This window comes from Leptonotus elevatus, chromosome 9 (genome assembly GCF_054856555.1).
Source record: "Leptonotus elevatus isolate MCC_2025b chromosome 9, RoL_Lele_1.0, whole genome shotgun sequence".
Lineage (NCBI taxonomy): Eukaryota > Metazoa > Chordata > Actinopteri > Syngnathiformes > Syngnathidae > Leptonotus > Leptonotus elevatus.
In genome coordinates, this window is record NC_141247.1 from 14,737,032 (window position 1) to 14,759,556 (window position 22,525).

The 22,525-nt window shown below is 40.6% G+C and overlaps 1 protein-coding gene across 3 annotated transcripts; it reads right to left on the reverse strand.

Moving 5' to 3' along the window:
- Positions 1-1,494: 1,494 nt before the first annotated feature.
- Positions 1,495-21,168, reverse strand: spon2a (spondin 2a, extracellular matrix protein). 3 transcript variants are annotated; one of them, XM_086085061.1, is made up of 7 exons: positions 21,029-21,168; positions 18,611-18,700; positions 12,591-12,813; positions 8,074-8,294; positions 4,554-4,745; positions 3,945-4,116; positions 1,495-2,227 (listed from the first exon to the last, which is right to left on the reverse strand). In XM_086085061.1, exons 3-7 carry the CDS (start codon positions 12,811-12,813, stop codon positions 2,040-2,042), a joined length of 996 nt encoding a protein of 331 aa, XP_085941187.1. In that variant the 5' UTR covers positions 18,611-18,700; positions 21,029-21,168; the 3' UTR covers positions 1,495-2,039. The 3 variants fall into 3 exon arrangements, with proteins under 3 accessions (XP_085941187.1, XP_085941185.1, XP_085941186.1); XM_086085059.1 differs by lacking the exon at positions 18,611-18,700; XM_086085060.1 differs by lacking the exon at positions 21,029-21,168 and having other exon boundaries at positions 18,611-18,803.
- Positions 21,169-22,525: the final 1,357 nt, after the last annotated feature.

The following is a 22,525-nucleotide window of genomic DNA, read 5'->3' on the forward strand; positions in this document are numbered from 1 at the left end:
ACATTTGTATTCTTTTTTTATTTTATTTATTTTTTAAATATATTACCTGACAATGGAACTACTATATCATGTACATTTGTAATTTACATTATGTTAGTGATGCCCAACCACAATGTGTCAAGAGAAATTATCAGGTGCCATGGAAAATTATTAAATTTCTGAAAAATATTATTTATTTACAATATCTGTCTTTTGTTTTTTTTGTGCACTATATCTGTCTTTGTTAATCCATCTATGCGAGCTCCTTATGACAGACCGAACAATTAAATGTCCTTCCACTAGATGGGAGAATAACCTGTTTACGCCTGTTATTCTGAAAGCAGAGCTAGCTTTAAACTAAAAATACCAAGATTTCACAAGTCAGTTATTTAGTTTAGTTGGAGATCCTCAATCTTTCAGTATATCTACTTTTTTGGTGACATATTGAGGGTGTATAAGTTTTTTCTTTCTATCTGGAAAATTCAGTAAAGGTAGGTTATTATAACTGCACTATTTTAGGTGTCCACTGTGTGGCGCTAAACAACCAAAAACATAACTGCAGCAGCGAGATGGGAGTCAAGTTTACTGTAAATACAGCACAACAATCACCTTGAGGGTAAATATTTTTGTTGTTTTGACAAATTGCTGTCATTTCCAAACAATCTTCCACACTAGAAGTACATTAAAAGAAAAATAATTTATTGGTAATCTCCTCAGAAAACATCTATTATAGTCATACAAGTATAAAGAGAAGTTACCAACTAAAATAAAGTACAGCAACTCACCTTATGATAGCCTGTGGTATTTGATTTGATATTTGTACTATGCAGTTTGTTACAGTCATTCATTTAAGTGTAAGTACAGCTCTGGTTCAGGCATGCCTCTAACAACTGTGGAAGCCTCTCTGTGCGCGGGGTCAGAGGTCATCTAAAACAACCCTGAGTCTCGTAGAGCATATCCTATTTTACTTCCCATAGGAAAATTTGCTGACTGTCCGACTCTGCTGTCGGGTAAAATAAGGTACAGAAAGGTTTTGGACGATGTCCCATTATGGAGGGTTCTTCAATTAAAAATATATCACAAAATGTAAATAATAATAGTTTATAGCTAGTTTCTTCAGGCATTTGTCACGGTGTGGCCTACTCAGAGCTTTTTATATTGATTTGACCTCTCAAATATTGCAGAATTTGATTCTGATACTTGCTAGCTGTCGAAGTTTGCTGCTAATTTAGTGAAGTAGATTAACCTGATACTAAATACCACAAAGGCTTGACAGCCATATTGTAAAAAAACAAGCAAACAAAAAACAGGAAGATGTTTACTGTTTCCAGAGCAAAACTGTTAGCTAGTGGCTGGTGTTTCTGTTAATAAATTAGTCCACTATCCACCACTAGTCCACCGTGCTACCCAGGTACAAGCTCTATGGATCCATATAGTGTCAATCATGCATTATGTATTGCCAATTTTGCTTTTGTATCAGAACCGTTTTCCCAAAACAAAAGCCACACACGTGTCTTATTTTGAAAAACACTTCACGTTTATTCATGAGTAATACATGAGTTAAAATACAGTATATACAAAACATTAACATAACAAAATAGAACAATGTATAAATATTCCCTTTCTTTAAAAAAAATGGCATCTTATTTTAAAACAAATCAGCTTCTTTACGGTTTTAAGTCATTATTCATGTTCGTCAATTGGTATGTAAAGTAATGCTTTCACACCTAAAAGTTAGTGGAAAGAATTTGCTGTGTGTGTAACAAACAGTGCTATTTTGAGCATGCACTTGATTGACTTGATGGAGATTACAGAGAACATTTGCCCACCTCACATGAGAAGTTGTTTGTTGTTTTACCATTGGTCCAACACTCCATCAACACTTGCCATCAAGGGAGAACTAAACACTAAAACTAATAGGCAACACAATAAATGCAGTCTTGACAGGGAGGAAATTCCTTTGCATTACCAAGGGAATAACGCAGAAAGTTTTCTCAGTCCAGCAGTAATAACATGAGTCCCAGTGTTGAATACTGGCAGCACACCGTGCTCTGTGTGGGTTACTGGAGCTTCATGCAACTGTGTGGTACGCACTCCGCTTGTTCCTCCAGCTCGGGACAAGGGACGCCAGCGTTGGCCGGCCGTAGAAGGATGTAGCGGGTGCGATGGCGGACGCCGCCTTTGGAACAGGGGCCCAGACACAAGCCCCAGGATGACCAGAGAGATACTTCACAGTCGAGTGGAGTCACTGTGTGAGCCGCAAAAATAGATAGACGTTGATGAAACTACAATTCAATGGCTTACCATTATAGTGAAACAACATTCTACATATCCATGAAAGTTTTATTTCAGTATACATTGATACAAACCCAATCATAAATAGCATTGAACATTATGGCAAGCAACAATTCCAATGGTGATTGAGTGGTTGGTATAAACCAGCAACCATTCACACACAGTTCAATGTAGATTCTTCAGTTAACTTAACTAGGAATATGTGAGGGAGCCGAGAAGCTAGGGGGGTGGGGTGGGGGGGGGGGGGGGTAACATCCAAGCATGGGGAAAAGATGTAAATATCACACAGAAAAAGCAGAGATGACAGCACCAAACCTCACAAGCCAACTGCTGGCCACCTTGCTGCCTTTAATGCTAATTGAGCCATTCTATCGAATCAGGGTTGTTGTTGTTTTTTTTGTGGTTGTCATCAGGGGGAAACAAAACATATTAGCATAGTCATAGTAGCTATTTTTTGTTTGTTTTTAAGTAATTTGCTTCTTTCTTTTTTTTTCTTTTTTTGTTAAATACACTTTTTTGTTGAACCACTGAAACGTGCTTAGTGCCAACATGCTACCTTTAATGGATATATATATATATATATATATATATATATACACACACACATACATACACATATACACATATACACACACATACATATATACATATATATATATATATATATATACACACACATATATACACACATATACACATCTTTACACACACATATATATATATATATATATATATATATATATATATATATATATATATATATATATATATATATATATATATATATATATATATATATATATACACACGCACGCGCATACACACACACACACACACAACGGATGAATGAAATGTCAGCAGTTTACAAATCAATGAACCCCAGTGAAGCTCGCTCATAATGAGGACTAGTCAGAAATGCAAACTGTCTTCCTTTGCTCTAGTTTACAAAATCTGCGAAATAGTCACACAAGAGAGCCTTTTGTTCGCAACCGCGACAAGATGTTTTAGAAGACACGGACAGGCACGGATATTCTGTTGACTAATGCTCTTTGTGCAGTAGGGCCACGCTCGGCAGCCAAATATTTATTACAAAATCCCTTTATCGTGTGAATATATAACCATGTTCTGTTGAAATAAAGAAGCACAAAGAGGGCCATCCTTAATTCTACTCATACTTAGTAAGGTCTAATTCTTGTATGTCACTAAAAAATGATCCTGATGGATTATCCTGTGGTGTGCGGTGTGATAAGAGTGATTTTAAGACAAATATTACGACTTTTTGGAGTGCAGTACAGTGCTAAAATTGTAGCAGTGCTTCTTCTTTCTATTTACTGGTAGTCTGGATGTCCTGTGGCATTGTCCTGCCCCTCGCAGGTCAGTCTTGGTACTACGACATACATTTGGTTTTGATACATGCTCATTATTACACATTTATTTTCCAATTGCTTCCCCATCCTGTGGGTGGTCTCTCACATTAAAAAAAAATGCTTAAGATATTCTCCTACATTACTAACCACACTATAAACTCATTGTTGATTTATTACGTGTCTGGAAGGGCCAAGCAAACGTGAACATTATTACATCTTTGTAAGGCTACCAAACCATTTATTAACCAGTGACTCAACATCAAGTTTGCTTTTCTCACAATTAATTCTCCCCAGGGGGCTCACCTGAGAATCTCTGTGGACTGATGGAGTTTGGGAAGATGTGATTGGACATAGGGACTTGGCGGTGAAGAGATCTGCTCTGCCGTATAATCTTTATGCTGGCAATGGGTGGAAGGTTCTTTAGGCGTGGATAGTAGAAAGAGTTGGCGGGGTGGTTTGGCATCTGAGAGGTGATCTGAAAGACACATAGAAAAAAAACCATACAGTCGCATAATTCACAGCAAGAGCCAACAAATGTCCAATAGCCCAACTTTTAAACGCCTTTTGTTATGTAACAGGGGTCTGTCTTTTTTCTTTTCTTTTTTTACTCTTATGGCTTCAGGTCATGTGAGTTCTGCCAAGCTTTCACTTTTAGGGGAAATGTGGTGAAGTCTTACTTCCCGATCTATTTCTCATACGAGAAGATGGGAGACGTTGACATCATCTTGTTACACACTGGAAATAATGTGTATATGTACTTTTGTCTGTACTTTATTTATACTGTATGCAATATATCCTCAAATAGCAGCCATCCATTTAAACAAATAAGCTCCAACGGAATCCACAAACTGGAAGTTCCACTGTCAAAATGTCTCCGTTCTGTATGAGTCAACATTCAAGAAGCCAATTTACCTTTGAGATGTTTTCTGGGGGGCTGCTGGGAAAGTTGGGGGAGGAGAACGTGAACCCGCTGTCTGTCCCGGCGTCATAAGGTTGCAAGTCAATGGTCACGTCCTCTTTCCAGTGACTCCCCTCGCAAAGGTTTAGGCTGTCCACACCAACGAACCAGTCAGGGCTGGGGATCATCTTCACCATCAGAGACAGCTGAAACAATATAATCATGAAAACGCTTTGAAGGTTTGTTTGCATCATACTGACAGAAGTTTATTTGAGTTCAAGAAATCAATCTCTTTCTCAATCAGAATTGAGACTTGCAAAAAGGCAAGGGTGAGAAACCTAAAGTCAAGTCTTAACCCGATAATTAAAAAAAGCTTGTGTGCGATGAGTGTTTTCCTGTGAGCTTATGACCTCATCTCGGAAGTGGCCTGGGTGTTAGCACATGTTGGGCTGAGACTGACTCACCTTGGGGTTCGATCAAACCCGGGTTAAGAACCACTGCGCTACACCAGATATAAAATTACCTCATAACAAATAAAACAATAGCAAGAAGCTCATCGAGTTTGAGATATGTGCGGCTTTGTGCATGGACGGAGAATGATAGCCCAGGAAAAAAAAGCACGCACAAAAGCTGAATAACAGATTAAGCTGTCAACAGACGCTCATCATTCTGTCATGTTCTACAAACCACACAACTGTCTGACCCGGCATTGCCTTTCCGCCACATCGTCCTCTGGTCTCGAAGCATGAGGCCCATTTCGAAAGGAGCCTCAGACATTGTAGACAGATGACAAGATGACAACAAAGAAACCCTCCTGCAGGATTGTTTATGATTTCCAGCGCTCCCGAGTTCAGGCAGGGGAATAACTAATAAAGATATGTAGGTCACCAGACACATACCTATGACTAAAAACTATTAATCACGAGCCATGTAGGCTATACTATAAATATCATTTTATTTCAATATTAACCTCTGTGGATTCAATATATTTTTATTGTTAAATAATTCATTTTTGTCGACTGGCGCACTCAAATGTATTCCCAGCCACAAAAGAATCCCGGGCTGACCTTTTAATTTTATTTTTCAGTCCAGCTGTCATGACAACCAAAATTGCAGGAATCAAATGTGTAATCCTCATCCCGCAGTGAACTTCTCACCGGACTTATTAAAAATAGCCTGGGCTATAAACATGCTTTTACTATATGGCATGTACTATGCACATTATCTGCCAACTTAAATAATTGCTGTTTTATGAGCTCTCCTATACTGTATGCAAAGTGTTATTTTAATGTTCCCTTCTAGAAAGCTGGGAAGTTGGACATTTCCAACCTCGTGCCCAGTAGCGCATTTTCCTCAAAAGTCTGACATCACACGACAATGGTGGCACTCACAGTGCATTAAGTTATTTATCTTTGGCTCTTTTTTTGTACACATTAGGTCACGGGTGAGCTGGAGTCTATCTTGACTGACTTTGGAGTATAGAAGCAGGGTATACTATGGACTGCAATAACCGTTCATGCTTATATTGTCTTCAGTCTTCCATTCACTTAACATGCATGTTTTTGGAATGTGGGAGGAAGCCATAGTACGCGGAGAAAAACTAAATTAGTTCTCATACTTAGTCCATAATAATATAGGAAGTCAACCCAAAACATTTTTCTTGACAATAATATGTTCTATGCGGCTCCACTAGTCAAAATACGGTATTCTGGTTAATATTGTGTTATTGGAAAATGAGTTAAGCAGCAAAATCCAGCAATTTTTGTCAGTATCAGGAGGCGGCCATTTTGCCACTTGCTATCAAGTGAAAATGACATCACAGTTGCTCAGGTGTGAGGTAACACCCAATCACAGCTCAGCTTGAGAAAACAGGCGAGCTGTGATTGGTCGTTGCCTGAGCCCTGAGCAACTGTGATGTCATCGTTAGTCGACAGCAAGTGGCAAAATGGCCGCCCCGTGAGATGGATAAAAACGGCTGGATTTTGCTGCATAACTCATATTCCACAAATGTAATATTAATCAGAATGTCATGTTTAGACTAGTACGGTCACATATAACATATTATTGACAAGAAATGTTTAAGATTGACTCCGTGATCTGACAACAATAAACACATTAAAAATTTCTAGTATTTTGAAGGGAATATTTAATGTGAAATGAGTACAAATTGTTACTTCAATCAATTAAAAGTGTTGCACCAAAAGACTGAGTGGTCGAAACTGCATAGCAGGCAATTCCAGGTACTTGTGCTGTTTAGGAATGCTGTAACACGATCTAACTTTGGCACGCTGGTGCGACATTACAGAAGTGTTGAGACTTGTGTACACACAGAGGATTCACAGTGGGGTCATTTCTATTCCCTGAGGTATTACACAATCTTTGTAGACTTTTGGCTGTGCCTTCTTATAGCTCATCCAAAAATCAGATTGGTGTCAGTCGCTCTTCATATCTAAATATAGTCTTAAGCAGCGATGGTTGAATATTTCCAAGAAATTTGCTGTATTTATACTGTAACGTAACTCGCAAGAAATCTGATGAGTACAGCAAAAATATTGCTTTGAAGGCATCTGACAATCTGACCGACTTCATTGGGACAGGCGTCAGGCGCGCAGAGCCCAGACTGCGCAGGATGCACGTGGGCGTTTGTGGCTCCAGGGCCTTTGCGCTGGTTAAACACGAGTCTGATTGGGTGGCGGAAATCAGTGGTCAAGTGTTTGGTGAACGACATCACAGGGAGGCCCAGCAATGCAGTTCACTGTAGGACTGGATATATATTTTTTATTCTTTATCAAAATGTATGAGAGGTAGCAAGATAACAGTTCCAAACTATCACCTTTTGGTGTTGCCCCAAGGCATTTTACTGATTGGATGTCCGAGAGCCATCACTTCTTGGGGCCCAGTCTGTCAGGTTACAAGGACCGACAGGTTGGGAAATTGATATCTTCAGTAGCAAGGCAGCTAGAGATCAAAACCCAGGATGTTGTTGCCGGAGAGGTGGCCTTGACCCGGATACTTAACTTCCAACTAAGAAGGGCACGACGGGTCTGTCGTGCAGCACCCTGACTCCGACATTTGTATTTGGTCATGTTTATGCATGAAGTCTATAACTGAAAATTTTCTTGGCTGGACAAATTAGGGCACCTTTTCTTTTTTTTACAATGCAGTGACAGCAATAGAAGGAAAAGAAAAATGAATAAAAACAACAATTTTGAATTACAAGGAGAGGATTTGAAGATGTAAGATAATACCTGACGAGACATGAAAAGAGGCCCTTGTTCAAAAGTGAGTCGGCTAGGATTGTGTTTAACTTGCACATTGGATGCCAAGTTTTACTCAAGGTTTACAGCATTGTGTCACACTGCTATGATGTCACACCATTTAAACAGCTGACACAGCATTTCCTTCTACACTCCCTGCGGTGATCAAAGTTTACGGCTCCAAACCATTCTGTTCCGAGCTGACCTGGACCGTTTGCAGGAAATGTGGCTTTTTTACGCTGTCTGAGCATGTGTGTGTGCTTTTGTGAATGAGTACCAGTGAGTTCCTGGGCAGCATGAGAAGCTCCGTGGAGCTGTGACCGATTCCGTTGGGAATGCCGGCCGTCCGGTACATGGTGCCGACCGAGCGTCTCCTCCTCGCCTCCTTGGCCGACTTCATCAGCTCCACCGTCACGCCAACTTCAGCAAAGTGCTGCACCCCTTCGCTGGCCTTAGCGCCCTCCTCCCAGAGACGAAAATGGCGATTATGGCTCACCGCTGAAGTGAGAAAGACACACAAGAAAGCAGAGAAGACAGCAGTGAGATTCTTACTCTTTGGAATGTTTCCCAATGTCAGTGAAGGACCACAGAGCCTCTGCCAGACGCTGAGATCATTTCCACCGTGCTGGAGTCTGTAGGTATTTCAATGACTGCCTCCAGCTTCCTGCATTTAAACAGATAATTCGCCAAAAAACGTTTAAATGCATAGCACTGAATGATTGCATATATTCTCTATCGTGCACAGATAAAACCAAAGGGCTTTAGCTGTCAAGAGGTTTTGGGCTATAGTTTACAGGAGTTGTTTCAAACTCAACTTATGTATGTGAGGGCCACTGGAGATAGAGTCTGGGTGTGTTTGGGGCACATCAAGTATTCAAAATAAAAGTCTTATCAATCTTTATCAACTCATTCACTCCCAGCCATTGTCACTGAAGCAATCCCCTTCACTCCCGGCTGTTTTACTGGAATTTGAAGGCCTAGAGAATATTGTGTTCTAATGCTATAAAAACATGGAGCTGGCTAAGGTTCATCATTATTCACAAATCTATTTAGAACTGTGAGTAAATGAGCTTTTTTTCCAACATGGCCCTGGTTGATCTCTTTTCTACGCTCTGCTTCCGGTTGTGTAATAACTACAATTTCTTTCAAAAAAATTTGCAGTTGAGAGGCTGCATCAAAGCCTTCTGTATGCTCCAACATAAGAAAACATTAATAAAGTATAAATATGTCTTTGGGACACTTAAAATATTTAAAATAGAACATATTTATACTTTTTGGGAGCAAATGAGTCAATAACAATTCAGAACATTAATGGTCTTCAGAAGGTGAACAAAATGCTCCTCAGCATGTCCAGTTGGCTGTTCTCGTCGGCAACCTTTCTCTTCACGGCAGGCTTTGAAAAAGACATATGGGGCTGTGTGGCAGGATATCCCTTCAGAACTACATTTCACCAAAAGCTGTCATGAGTCTGAGTTATAGAAGCCCATAAGTTTAAAACAACAACAAACAAACAAACAAAAGGGAGACAAAAATGTGGGCCCTAACATTAAACTTTGATGTCAAGTAGAGAGCCTCAAAACACCATTCTGTGGGCCACAGGGTTTGAGAGCCCTTAAAAAGCCTTTAAGTATTTTTTCTTTGGCTTTTTAGCCTTTAATCGACAGTTCAGCTGAAGAATTGATAGTAAATGTGAGAGAGGGGGAATGACCTGCAGACAAACAAACGTAAAAAAAAAAATTTGGGGTGCTATTCTTTAAGACAACTAAACCATCAGTTTCACATTCACACATTTACTCCCGATTACCTATGAAGGGACTCATATTTAGGTTAAAATGAAGCTCCTTATTGAAAACCACAGAACCACTGGCCTGGACCCGTGGTTTTAAGGCCAGAGCGGGGTTAGCCAGAAACACGCTGACAAATGCTCTGATGGTTCTGCCTTACCTCACTTTGCAAGGTTCACACACACAAGCACACGCAGTCATACTTAAACACTCTTGACACATGTATTAATGCACACAGCGCAGTGAGCCACACACACAACGTGACCAGGACACTTTACACACTATCCTGTTTCTTCCCGTTCTGTCATTACTTATGCCCATAATTGCATTTCCATCCTAACTCGGTTCCCACAAGCATCAAGACCTTGAAATTCAATCACCCATCATGTTTTTTTTTTAAAGCCCCACCAAGATATTAAGGCATCCCGTACTCGTCATTTTTTGACACACTCCATTCTCCTAGAGCGGCGTCCTTGCCTCAAACCATTCTCCAAACATCTCAACGGGTTATGCCCTCTTAAATGCGTTGACACGCTGTTGCCACTAAAGCTGGATTTGAAGCTCTGGTTTCGGCCTCTTCATGGAGCAAATATTACTTTCTCCATGAAGAGCTGGTAGTCGAAATGACTGGATTAGAACCAGTCTGATCCAATCCATAAACCCAATTACTACATCATATACTATATTCTATTTCACTTTGTGTGACATGCTAGTAGACATATTTGCTTATGTGTCTAAGAATCATGGGAAATGTAGTCCTGTTAGCCTGCTGCTGCGGTCAGACCAACGCAAGCTGAGCATTTCTGGCTACACATTTCCAAAGTTACAATGTGGGATCAGCGCGAGGTGAACGACACAGCCAGCTTCCAATAGCTGCCGCAAATGAGCAAAAAAGATTGGATAATGGTGAGTGCATTGTCTTGTTTACAGCTGTTGAACTGTCAACCAAGTTAGCCAAAGTAATAAAACAACCACCAGTCACCAGATTGACTACCGATGTTTTTTTGTCTGTTGCTCGAATCAATCAATCAATCAATCAATCAATCAATATTTATATAGCACCTGACATACATTAAAATGCAACTTGAGGTGTTAAAACATCCATAATACAATAAAACACACACACAAACATGGCGGGGCACAGAGAAACCATGTGAGGAAAGGCACCCAGGAAACACTGGAGCTAAAAACTAAAAGACAACAAAATAAGAGCAGTTAAAAAGCTAAAAGAAAACATAATAAAAGGCAAAAACAAAGCTAAAATACAATATGGTAAAAGGAACTGGGAAATAAGAAAATAAATAAAAGGTGTTTAAAAAAGAAAGACCATTTGAACAACCCCGTGTACAACAATAAAAAAAAGGAAACGTGCGCTGCTACCCGATATTTTGTGTCTGGTGTGAACCTAGCATAATAGCACTAAATTTAACATATAAATGGTACAATTAGAATAAACAATTTAACATACATGTGTCACAAAGATAATGCGCCTTCTAACCCTTATGTATAAAAATATTTCAAAACAGACTCAATCATTGATATTACACCTGATCATTTGTTGCACCAAATGGTCCGTAAAATATGATACATATAACGTTCTTTCTTTAGGGGACCAGAATAGTTTATGTACAGTGACCGCAGTGTTTTTAGATATCAAATTACATCCACTTAATATTATTTAAAAAAAAAAACTTTTAAATCGACAAAAATAATCAGATGGGTATAAGATCGGTAACTGTCGGTCCTTGAGGCTACAGTACTGGTATCAGCATCGGATATGAAAAAATGGTATGGAGCCATCCCTAGTAAGTAGGCCATGATCTTCTGGCAAGGTAGGCTGAAACCGAAGGAAGCCGCAGCCGCCACAAGCACTGACGCACAACCGTGGTCTGGCACAAACACACATGGACACACACATGCATAAACATCTGCCATCCATCCCTGTTTGGTTTGGGGGGGAAAAGAACAGAGATGAGCTCGAATTGTTTCCCATTCTGCTCCGAGCTCTGAGGTAAGGTCTGACCTGACCCCGCCCTGAGAGTCATCACCCACCTTCTTTCAGCCCCAAACCTCCGCTGCACTCTTTATCGCCAGCACTGTGGTAAACCAGTGGAAATGTGGGGGCGTGGGGAATGGAGGGTAATAGAAAAATATCATAGATATGGCTGGACAGTCAGGAGACAGTTAGAGAAACACAGAAAGCCGTCTGGTAGCGTTTAGGCCGTCTGCTACTCACCACTTAGCTCATTAACATCTCGCCACTGCTCGTGTCTGTGAGCAGAAGTGCGTGCTGACAGCAAGGCCATAAAATGACACTTCATAACAGAGCAAAAATACCAGTCAGTGGGTGATCTGAATGGTTTGGATCGGAAAAGGATGAAGGTGGAATGTCATCGACCACAATGGACCAAACTCAATAAAGCAAAGTGGTGATTTTGCATTCGGTGCAAGTGGGGAAGTGACCCACCAGATGCAGTAGACGGGCACAGTGGTAAAAACAAACCGTCCATTCTTATCCTATAGTGCTTGTTGTCACGCGGCTGAGGTGGAGCCTATCCCGGCTGAAAGGCAGCTCGATGCCTGCCAAACCAAAGGCAAATTTTCGACCACCAAGCATTCACACTCTCTTCACACCAATGGACAGTTAAAGTCTTTGATTAAGCTAAGCATGTTTCTGGAATTTGGGGAGGAAGTCGGAGAAAACTCAAGCACGGGGAGAACATTCAAACTCACCACAGGAAGGCCGAAGCCAAGATTTGAACCACAAACCTCAGATCCTCATTGAATGATTTTTTTCCCCCAAGAAGAACAGAATCAATTGCAAAATTAATGTTTATAAACTCAAAATTGTAACATTGAGATACAAGTGACCCGATTCACACATTGTTCAAAATACATGTACGAAAAAAGTTGGTGTAAAAGTACGACAACAAAGTTACACAAAACTACCAGGTTATTCCAATATCATTGAAGTAGTATTTTATATCAGTATTATTGTTCAACTTCTCACCTATGAGTTTGGACCACTGGGCAGGGGGCCTGAACAGCGGATACTGCTTCGGGAAGGCCTGTGGGCTCCAGTAACCCGTAAACACCACGATGTAAGAAGCAGGGCCTCTGACTGTGCATTCGGTCCCGTTGAGTGGCTGCAGAGGACCAGCACAAGTGAGGCACAGCTTCAAAAGTACAACCAGAAGCTGCCACAGCTTCTTCAGTTGTTGTGATGACATCATCTGAAAGAAAGAGATGGGTAATGTAGTTACATATGTGTTTATCCATACATCCATTATCTGAAATAACTCATTGCAAATTCTGTGAAGACAACATTCATGGTTTCCAGGCGCGCTTGTTTTTAATGTCCTGTTTTGTAACTCCTGTTTGTGAGTCAGTCATTGTCCTACTTTATTTGATGGCAATTAACTCTTTAATGAGGGCGAAGGTGGCTTCATGTGGAATTCGCACCTCACTTTATTAGTCTCCTGCTCACATCAAACTCCCTATTGCAGTAAATTAAATTAAACATAACTGTTAATGAATTCCACAATCTTTTAAACGTTTAAATGTTGGCCAAGCAAACAATAAGGGAAGGATGGGGTGAGGTGGACGTCCTCGTCCTACTTAAATGGGGCTGGACCAGGTCTAACTCAATGTGTTGTTTTGTTTTAGTTTTCTCTTTAATAAAGAAAATTTGATGCAACAATAAAACACTAGGAACTGTCTGACAAAATCAGTCAGCCAAAATATCTCAAAAATAAAATAAAATAAGTCACAATCCAAAGAAATTCAAGGACAGATAAGAAATAATGTAATTGACATCCATCAGTGTGGAAAAGGTTACAAAGCCATTAAAAGGTTTAGGACTCCAGCTAACTATGGGTAGAGTCATTATCCACAAATGGAGAAAACAGCGATGAACCTTCCCAGGAGTGACTGCCCTACAAAAATTTCCCCAAGAGCACAGTGATGACTCATCCAGGTCACAAAAGAACCCAGGACAACATCTACAGAACTGCTGGCCTCCCCTTTCCTCAGTTAAGGTCAGTGTTCACGACTCAAATTTAAGAAAGAGACTGGCAGAGTTTGAAGGCGAAAATCACTGCTCAACACAAAACAAAAACATCTGCTTGATTCCCAAGATTTTTGGGAGAACATCATTGGTGGTAGTGCGACGGTCTGGGGCTGCTCTGTTACTTCATAACCTGGACGACTTGTTGTGATTGAGGTTATCCTGAAGGGGACTGTTCAGTGCTGCACAACCATCCAATACACATGAGAAAGTTAACTTTTGAATAGCTTAAAAAAAAAAAAGGTTTGGAGTGGCCTTGTCAAAATCTGGACTTGAATCGAATTGGAAATGCTGTGGCAAGGCCTTAAAATGGCCGATCATACTTGAAAACTTTCCAGTGTCGCTGAATTAAAGCAATTCTGGTTCATCCTGCTGCCTTTTCTGCAGTTGGCGCTGGTTTGATTCCCAGCCACTGCCGTTTCCAAGCCAAACAAAAATGGCTTGGTTGTGTCATGAAGGGAATCCGTGGTAAAAACTGTGCCAAACAAACCATGCGAGTGACTCACTGTGGCGACCCCTTATGGGACAAGCCCAAAGTCACATACAAAAATAGCTTGAAAAAAAAAAAAAGGGACCATTGTAGAACCACACCTCATAAAATTGTCATGCACATAAATAGATGATGTCATCGTGAATATTTCGGAAACCGATACGGGACAATCAATCGGAGGCTTGACATAGAAATGTCGCTATGAGCTCATAAAACACCTCATCTATCTTATCTAAGCTTTGTGAACCGATTGAACTGCTTTGGCTTTTTTCAAATTCCTCTATTGCCTGTGAGTGTGTGTGTCTGTGTGTGTACACTGGCGCTTAAGTCATACCAAAATAAGACAACATGGACAACATCCCTAATGATAGACGCAAATCCAGTCTGCTGTGCTGCTCTACTGACCTCAGCGACTGACCATGCGCTGGCCACCAAGTCTGACTCGTACCGACTTCCTTTAATAAGCGCAGCAGCGAAACGGAGCGCGTCTTTGATCTTTCAATATTTGGGTTATCCTCTCATGTGCAAACCATGCAGAAGGCAAGCACTGTTTTCTTGAGTTTTCTGCACCTGCACTATAAATTCCCACAGCAGAACATTTGTGACCTGAGCACCTTTTGTCACAAATCCCCGTTAAGCCTACAAAAAATTCTGCTGAGTTAGATTTTTATGCTGATTAAAACTAAAATGGGCATGCAGATTCCAAAATTGTGTCAGTTTTTCTTCTTAGCATGTCAAGTTTTTTCTCAAAAGTTTACCCTCCAGATAAGCAAAAAAAAAACTGATAGCTGTAGAAAGACTGTAGTAAGAAGAGCTGATTCCAATGGGATTAACTAAAGCTAAGTATCAACGCGTTTGTGCAGTCACAATTGAGGAAGTGCGGTGAGAGATGTGTGGGCTCCCAATAGGTCCGTACTATCAGTATCTGCAAACAGAAAGCTAGCAAAGTAGGAATTAAGAGGGTTAGTGCTGGCTTTTCTCTTAACCTTGTAACCATGGGCATTAAGGCATTTATTTTATATTTAAGAAAACCAGGATCCTACAGATCAAAAACTTGAAATTTGTTAAAAACAGCTGTCAGATCTCAACAAAATTGTGTTCCCAGTACTATTATTGAAAAAAAAAAAATTGCCTGAACTTGGAATTTTAAGGCAACAAAAATATACGGACTGAGCACCGACTGAAGGAGGTTTTCGTCCGCCAATCCAGGTCAGTGAAAACCCTCTCAGTCCGTGTATTTTTTCGAGGCTTCGCGTCATAAAGCACTCGGTAAAAATGTGGGTATCCGTCAATAACGGGTCCAATGGAGGGAAGAAGTGCTCACCTCTGTTTATATATAGCGATTCACATCAGCGTGGTGCAGCATGGGATAATTTCTATCCAACTAATCCATCTTCTTTTCTCCACTTTGACCACCATCTTCTTCTTTTTTTTGCTTCATTCATCAAAAATATTATTTCACTCAAACATTCATCACTTTACTTTCTCATGTAATTCGTCCCTTCTTTCCCATTTTTACCCCATCCGCCATCTCTCTCCCTTCATTCTTGCCACTTTCTCAGTTTCATCTCATTTACTCCCCTCGCTCATCCTGCCACCGTTCGATCCATCCATCGTCACTCATTCATCTTACGTCGTCCTTCTCCATTCCGCCATTGCCCATTCTCTCCTCATTCTTCCCACGTAGTCACCCATCGTCCTCCATTATCCCTCCCTTTAACTCAACTGCCACCCCGCCATCCTTCCTTCAGGTAATCTGATCGTATGTATTTGCTGTCGCAGATGTTTTCAACTATGTGTGCGCAATGAGCTGAAGAAACAGGAGAGTGACGGCCTTCGACAACCTGCTGCGCTGTTTCTGCGTGCTTCTGTACTAGAACTAAACCTGGGAGCAGCTGCAGAATGCCCTCAGTTAAATTTGGTCAAGTCGACGTGCACACAAACAAGCACGCGTGTGTGCATATTGTCCCCGAGGTCTATTTCAAGAGGTCAGATTGTGTTACTCGGCCCTCGGAGCTGCAAAACTCCAAGTCTTGACAATTCTTTTCTTGAGTGCAGGCAAGCACGTCACGAGTGTTTTATCAATTCCCGGAATCCACTAAGCGTGTATGCATAACGTAACGGTTTTAAGAGCCTGCTGTAAAAAAAATACTTGCAGGATGGAGATGCAAAAGAACAGTCATGTGATCATCTCACCGGCTGCAGCAGGAGGATCAACAGAGATGCTAACTTCAGAAGGCCACTTTTGTGGAAATCATGATTTTGGCAACTTAAAACAGTTTTTTACGTTGATGTCCGACCACTTCTGCTTGTTGTCTCTTGTAAGTTACATCATGACCGCTGCTAACGGAAAGATCTACATATTAATAACGAAATTAAATGAAGATGAATGTGGTTGTATTATTACGAAAGCCTCGTTCCAATACTATATTGCAGATTTTTAAGCAATCATTGTTTTTCTTTTAATGGGTTTTTACACAGGCAAGTGAATTTCAAATCCCAATTAAGTCTATTGGTTAAGATGCCGCGTATGTGTTGCTGCTCTGTGTGAGTGAAAGCAGTGGTTGTTTCAAAGTTTATCATTACGGCAACCATGTATCTATGCTAATTCTCATTAGCCTTGTTTGAACGTTTGTAATTACTTTAACCGTGTATCTATGCTAATTTGCATTAGCCTGATTTAAAAGTTGATAATTATCTTAACCATGTGTATCGATGCTCATTTTCATTAGCCCAGTTTCCCCTATTGTACGTTAGCAGTAAGCTAGCGGACTTTTGTTTCTTAATGTTGAATTCTCTTTTGCTTTGTGAGTTTTACAGTAAACTTCAACTTGGAGTGACACATGAAGAGCTGGAAGCAAGCACACTTATTTACGAAACTGTATTAGTGAGAACTTCTTCTTTTTGTTTCCTCTTTTTGATTCTAGGATGCCATGCCACTCGCTTAGCCCACAGAGTTACAAGAACAGCCCACCCTCTGGTGAGCTCTCTGTAAAAGAAAGACGACTCGATACAGGATTTCACGGTGTTTTCGGAATTATTTACTATTCCCTAATCACAATACTGTATAGTCATTTTCACATCGAGGACTTATATTGGGCAAAAAAATAAATCTGTTTTCGAACACTGCTGATTATCAGATAGTAGATACCTGACCGATTAATTAGACAGCTGATCTTTAAAAAATCTGTTGAGTTTTTTTCTCTCAAACATCCCCCTCACCCTCAAAGTAAAATATAATAAATCGGCTAATTTTGGGCAATTTTTCTGTCTGTTGTAAAAAAAAACAAAAAAAACAAGGGCCCTATTTTCATGCCTAGTGAAATCAAGCGCAAAGTGCGATCCAACTGTGCGCAAGAGTGGAGTTTTAGTTCTCTTGGCTTTTTCAAATATTTGCGCCGTTGAGGGAGTGAACACAGCCGACATGCTTCCTGACCAATAGAAGTGGCTCATCTACTTTCCTTTCAAATCAGCGCAGGATAGGCACAATCTCTAAAGTGGAAGCATAAAATAACCTCAGTGGAGTCCAATGTCGGAGACTGACATGCGCAAAGTGCGTTTATGAGGAACTGCAAGAAGACCTCCACTTGTGAATGATGTAAAGTTGGCAACTGTGAAGTGGGCACTTGGAGATGCCGTCCACCCATGATAGATCTGCTTTCACCTGGTCTAAAGCTTAGTCTACTTTCAGCCATCAAATTGTCAGGTGCGCCGGGCGTGCACCTGCCCTAAAATCAAGCATTTTTATTTTTGCAACCGTTTTTATGCCCGAGTGTACGTACGCTGTCTCTAAAAATACCGCCCTAAAGGACCGTATAATTGTAAAACAGTCAAATATTCTGCCTGTAGTTTATTTCTTTATTGTTATAAGCGTTAAGGGCCACCCCCCCCCCCTATTTTTTTTAAATTACTGTATAATTTTTAATTACCCAATTAATATGCTATCAGAATTTTATTCTGCAAAATATCAGAATTGACATCGGCCTCAAAAATCATATCAGAGGAACCCCATTAATTACATCATATTTGTAGTATATACGAACGTAACGGATTTATGTCAGCTGGTTGACCTTCCATAAGAAATAAGAAATACGGGGCAATATAAAGTGGATAAGCAGCGAACTGCTACTCGTCTTGTGTTTTCTAGCCTCTTCCACTTTCTGATCTCTGTACTCGCACGTTTAGTCTTTCAATTGCTATAGTCAGATTGCTCAGCTGCCAGAGTTGGCGTGAACTTGATTTCGCCACACACTTTGCAATGTTTCTATCAGAGGAATTAGTAATAGGCTATTCCTCAAGACCTGAGAAACTTCTGCAAGCCCTCATCTTTAGTCACAACATTATTCATCCTGCCGCTTTATCAAATAAGAGTAGCAGAAGTAAAGATAACATTACTGAGTGGACAGCACTGCAAAACGAGTCCATTGCTGACTTAAGCTTAAGACAGTGAGGAGTACAACAAACAAGTTCTGACCTGGATTTGAGCAATGCGGGTTCATGAAAGTTCACCACCCGGAGTCAGAGGTTTTCCTTAATAGCCACTGTCCCGTCCGTCTGTGCTGTGCTGACGATGGAAAAGGAGGTCAGTCCTGTCGGGCTGTTTTTGCTCATCAATCACTAACACGTCTTTGAAAGAAATCCGCTCCCGCACATCCTCACGCACGACATTTTCTGAGCAATGTGCCCTTTTGAAGAGCAAAAGGCAAGTCTATTCAGGCAATTACAGCATGTGTCATGTGACCTGTGTGGCAATAACAACCAGCAAATGACACCATTCCAAACAATGAGACTGGAGGTGTCTTCTGACCTTCCCTGTCAACTTCTCACACTATAACAGACTTAAGAGACATTTCATGAATTTCCGCACAGTAAACTCCGTCAGTCAACACACAGACATGACAGACTGATGACTAAAAATATATACACCACACAGTCTTGAATGTATTTAGGGGTACGCTTATTTTGATTTCACACTTTCACACAGTGAAAGCCGATCAATGCATACACGCTCAGACTCACGAAGCGATTTTTTCTCCCCAGACAGAAGACATAATAAAAGCAGGGGATGTGGCATGGAGCCAAACGTGCCGCCACACAGGCACTCCTCACTGTGTAATCACGGCAAGAGTCACGCAGAGATAATGTACACATCGACCTCAACTCTTATACACAGGCACGCACAAGCGCACATTTGCACACGCGCAAAGTCAGCTCAGATGTTGTTTTTTAACAAGAAGATGTCAGGAAGGTCATTGGCCGCGCTCCTCCTCAGATGTGCTCAAAGTTGGCCAGCACTGACGTATGGAGAGAGATAAATGCGCTCAAGTCTGGAACAGAACTGGACTGTGTCTCAGGGAAACAATGACAGAGTCGGCAAGAGTTCAGAGAGGAAAGTGAAAAGACTGCAGCTCTTCAAAGCCTCCATTGCGAGCATATTTCAAGCAGAAGGAACCTGAAAGAATTATATTCACATTTGAGGTGATGCTACTAAATTTGAAATGACAGTTTTGGTCTGTCTTCAAATTTTGTGTGAGAAATTTGCATAAAACCATATTTGGTAACATATGTTGGAGTTAAAACGGACCATACACATCTCATTATTTGGCATCGGTACCATGTGACTTCTCCTAGCCAATCAGCAGCATCAACAAATAAAATGATGGGGGAAAAAATCTAATTACAATAAAATGTTTCAATTATCCGGCATTTTTTCAAATATATCTATAATTTTATTTTTTATTAAAGAATATGTTATGAGTAGAAGAGTGGGCTGTGATGATTGTTCTTTGGAGCCTCAGGATGGTATTTTCATTTTACAATATTTAAGTGGTAAGAGACAAAAAGTGAGTATATATAATATTGTAGCACATACAACAGTACAGTATTCAGATATGTATACATATACTGTGTTCCTCACTTTTTGATACGTTCCAAGCACCCAAATAAGTGAATTTTCGTTAAGTAGTGTTTTTTTTTTGTGATTTACACCTCTATTAAGCAATTCTGAAATCCCCACCCTTCTAAACTGTTGCACTTAACACAAAATGTAGAATAAATACCAAGCTGCTGAAGTTTTTCTTTTTAAATCTTAAAATGGCTTACCGCAAGCAGAAACCAGGTTAGAGGTCACGAATTAGTCACAAATGAAAATCCGCGATACAGTGAATCCACAATAACTCAACCGTGAAGTAGCGAGGGAACACTGTAATACATACAGTGGACATAAAAACTCTACCAGAGGGTGCTGAAACTGCAAAAATGGAAATCAACTTGACTTTTATTAACAAATTGTGACATGACGATGATAACATTGTGGCAGTTTTAATATCGCAATATCACGATATTGCTATTATCGATTCATTCCTAATAAGGCGCGTACCGATACCACAGTATCGGGCCAAGACCAGGCCTAATTTTAAGATATCGGTACTTGAAACAGCAGAGGATACTTTACGATCAGACAGTAGAAATGAGAAGAATAGAAGATTCAGGTCTTTCTTTTAAAATGATCCGTTGGTGTGTGTCTGTTTATAAATGCATTAAAATGAAAAAGTCAAAGAATTTTGAATTTGAATTTTTGCAATGTACTCCAACATCTCAACTTCAACATGTTGAATGGCAGAGGAAGTACTTTTACTTTATTTGTGACAGTGAGCTCACTCATTGTATCAAGGTATAAATGCACAATATGAAACAGCATACCATAATATGTGATATTCGGGGAAAAAAAGCCAATTCTTTACAGTTTGACATGAGAACTTCACATGCACTTGAGTGGAATTCCAAATGCAGCACCAGATCTTTTTCCAATTTGCATCCTTACGGGGAATGAGAGAAACTGCCTCTGCATGAAGTGAATGTAATGAATGGAGGCTATCGTGTCGTGTCTTACCTTTGCTGGTTCAAATCAATCAGCGGCTGAGTCGCACAATCAGTGGCCGGGTTTGATACCTCTGCGAGGACGTGAGCTCCACGTGTCTGCAAAGCTGTCAGTGGTGCAACCTTATCAACCTTGACCGGCTTTATCCCCCCACTCTCCTCTCCTCCCTTTCTCTTTCTCTCTCATCGCTGTCTCCCACCTCCTTCTCGGGCTTTCTCCTCCCCCTAACCTCTCCTTGTATGGGAAAGAGGTTAAAAGAGCCTTGCTCCTCTCCTCCACTGTCCACCTCCTTTAACTCTTTAGCTCTTTTCTCTCTCTCTCTCTCTCTCTCTGCTGACAAGTTAATCAACACCACATTGGACTCCCTGCTCTGCATTGTGGATTCATGTGCAGGTGTCAAGACTGAAGGAATATATAGCAGGGGGGAACTTTGAAATAGAGGCAGCACTTGTTTAGTGATCGGAGAAGAAAAAGCCTGAATAATGTGGCAGATCCAGCTGTGATGTCAGCTGAAGGGCTGCTTTTCTTCAGGTGGCTGTCAGACGTGTAGTCACCAGTTCCTACAGCTGCTACACACATGGACGACTCGGGAGGTTTTTGTTACGGGACGCCCCTCACTCATCATCATGTCAAAGCTCACACTAAATGAGGCTGCGTGTGGAAATGTTTCTATAAAATAGGTAAGAGTATATATATGAAGGGGGGGGGGGGGGGAGCCTCCGTTGCTGATTAATGTCAATGAGCTCAGCATCTTACACTGATGAAAAACAGTACAAATACACGAGTGTGTACATGCATGGGTGGACGCACAAAATGACTCATTATCTGAACTCTGTAATGAACAAAATAAAGGGCATTTAGATCTTAATGATTACCTGGAATAGTGTGGTCATTTAGTACACGCACTAGACTGTGTGAAAGAGGCAAATGTCCAAACTAGCTCTCAAGTTGCTTCCTGTCAATGGCGTACACACGTCATTGTAACAAATACGAGCCAAGTCAGTGAAGCATTGAAAGGGGAACCAAAGCTAATCAATTAGGCCAATGGTTCAGTGCCACAAACCTGAAGGACCGCCGGGCATAGCGTAAAAATAGAATGGAAGCTCTGAGGTCAACAAAATTGTTTTTGGATGATGGACTACCTCCTTTCGAAACAAATTGTGCAATAGGAAATCATGGAAAATGGGCGAATTTGTTCCAGGGTCAAACTGTCAAACTGCTGAACCTTTAAGAAAGTGACTCCAAGCCATTATGCCATAAGAGATCATCGGTTTGACTGCTTGTCAAATATTTGCCGAATGGTTGGAAAAACTGCTTTAAGTAACATTTTCAATGCAACCATCTTTTTTTCTACAGCGTATCCAGTTCAGAGAAGCAAGTGATTTTTTTTGGGGGGGGGGGGGGTCCAATTCTCACCATCGCTTTCTGTTAGTTTTAAAGGGAAGTCACATTTCATTGTATGATTATCTTGCAAATAGTAGGGTACTAGCCATGATAATAATCTCAGAT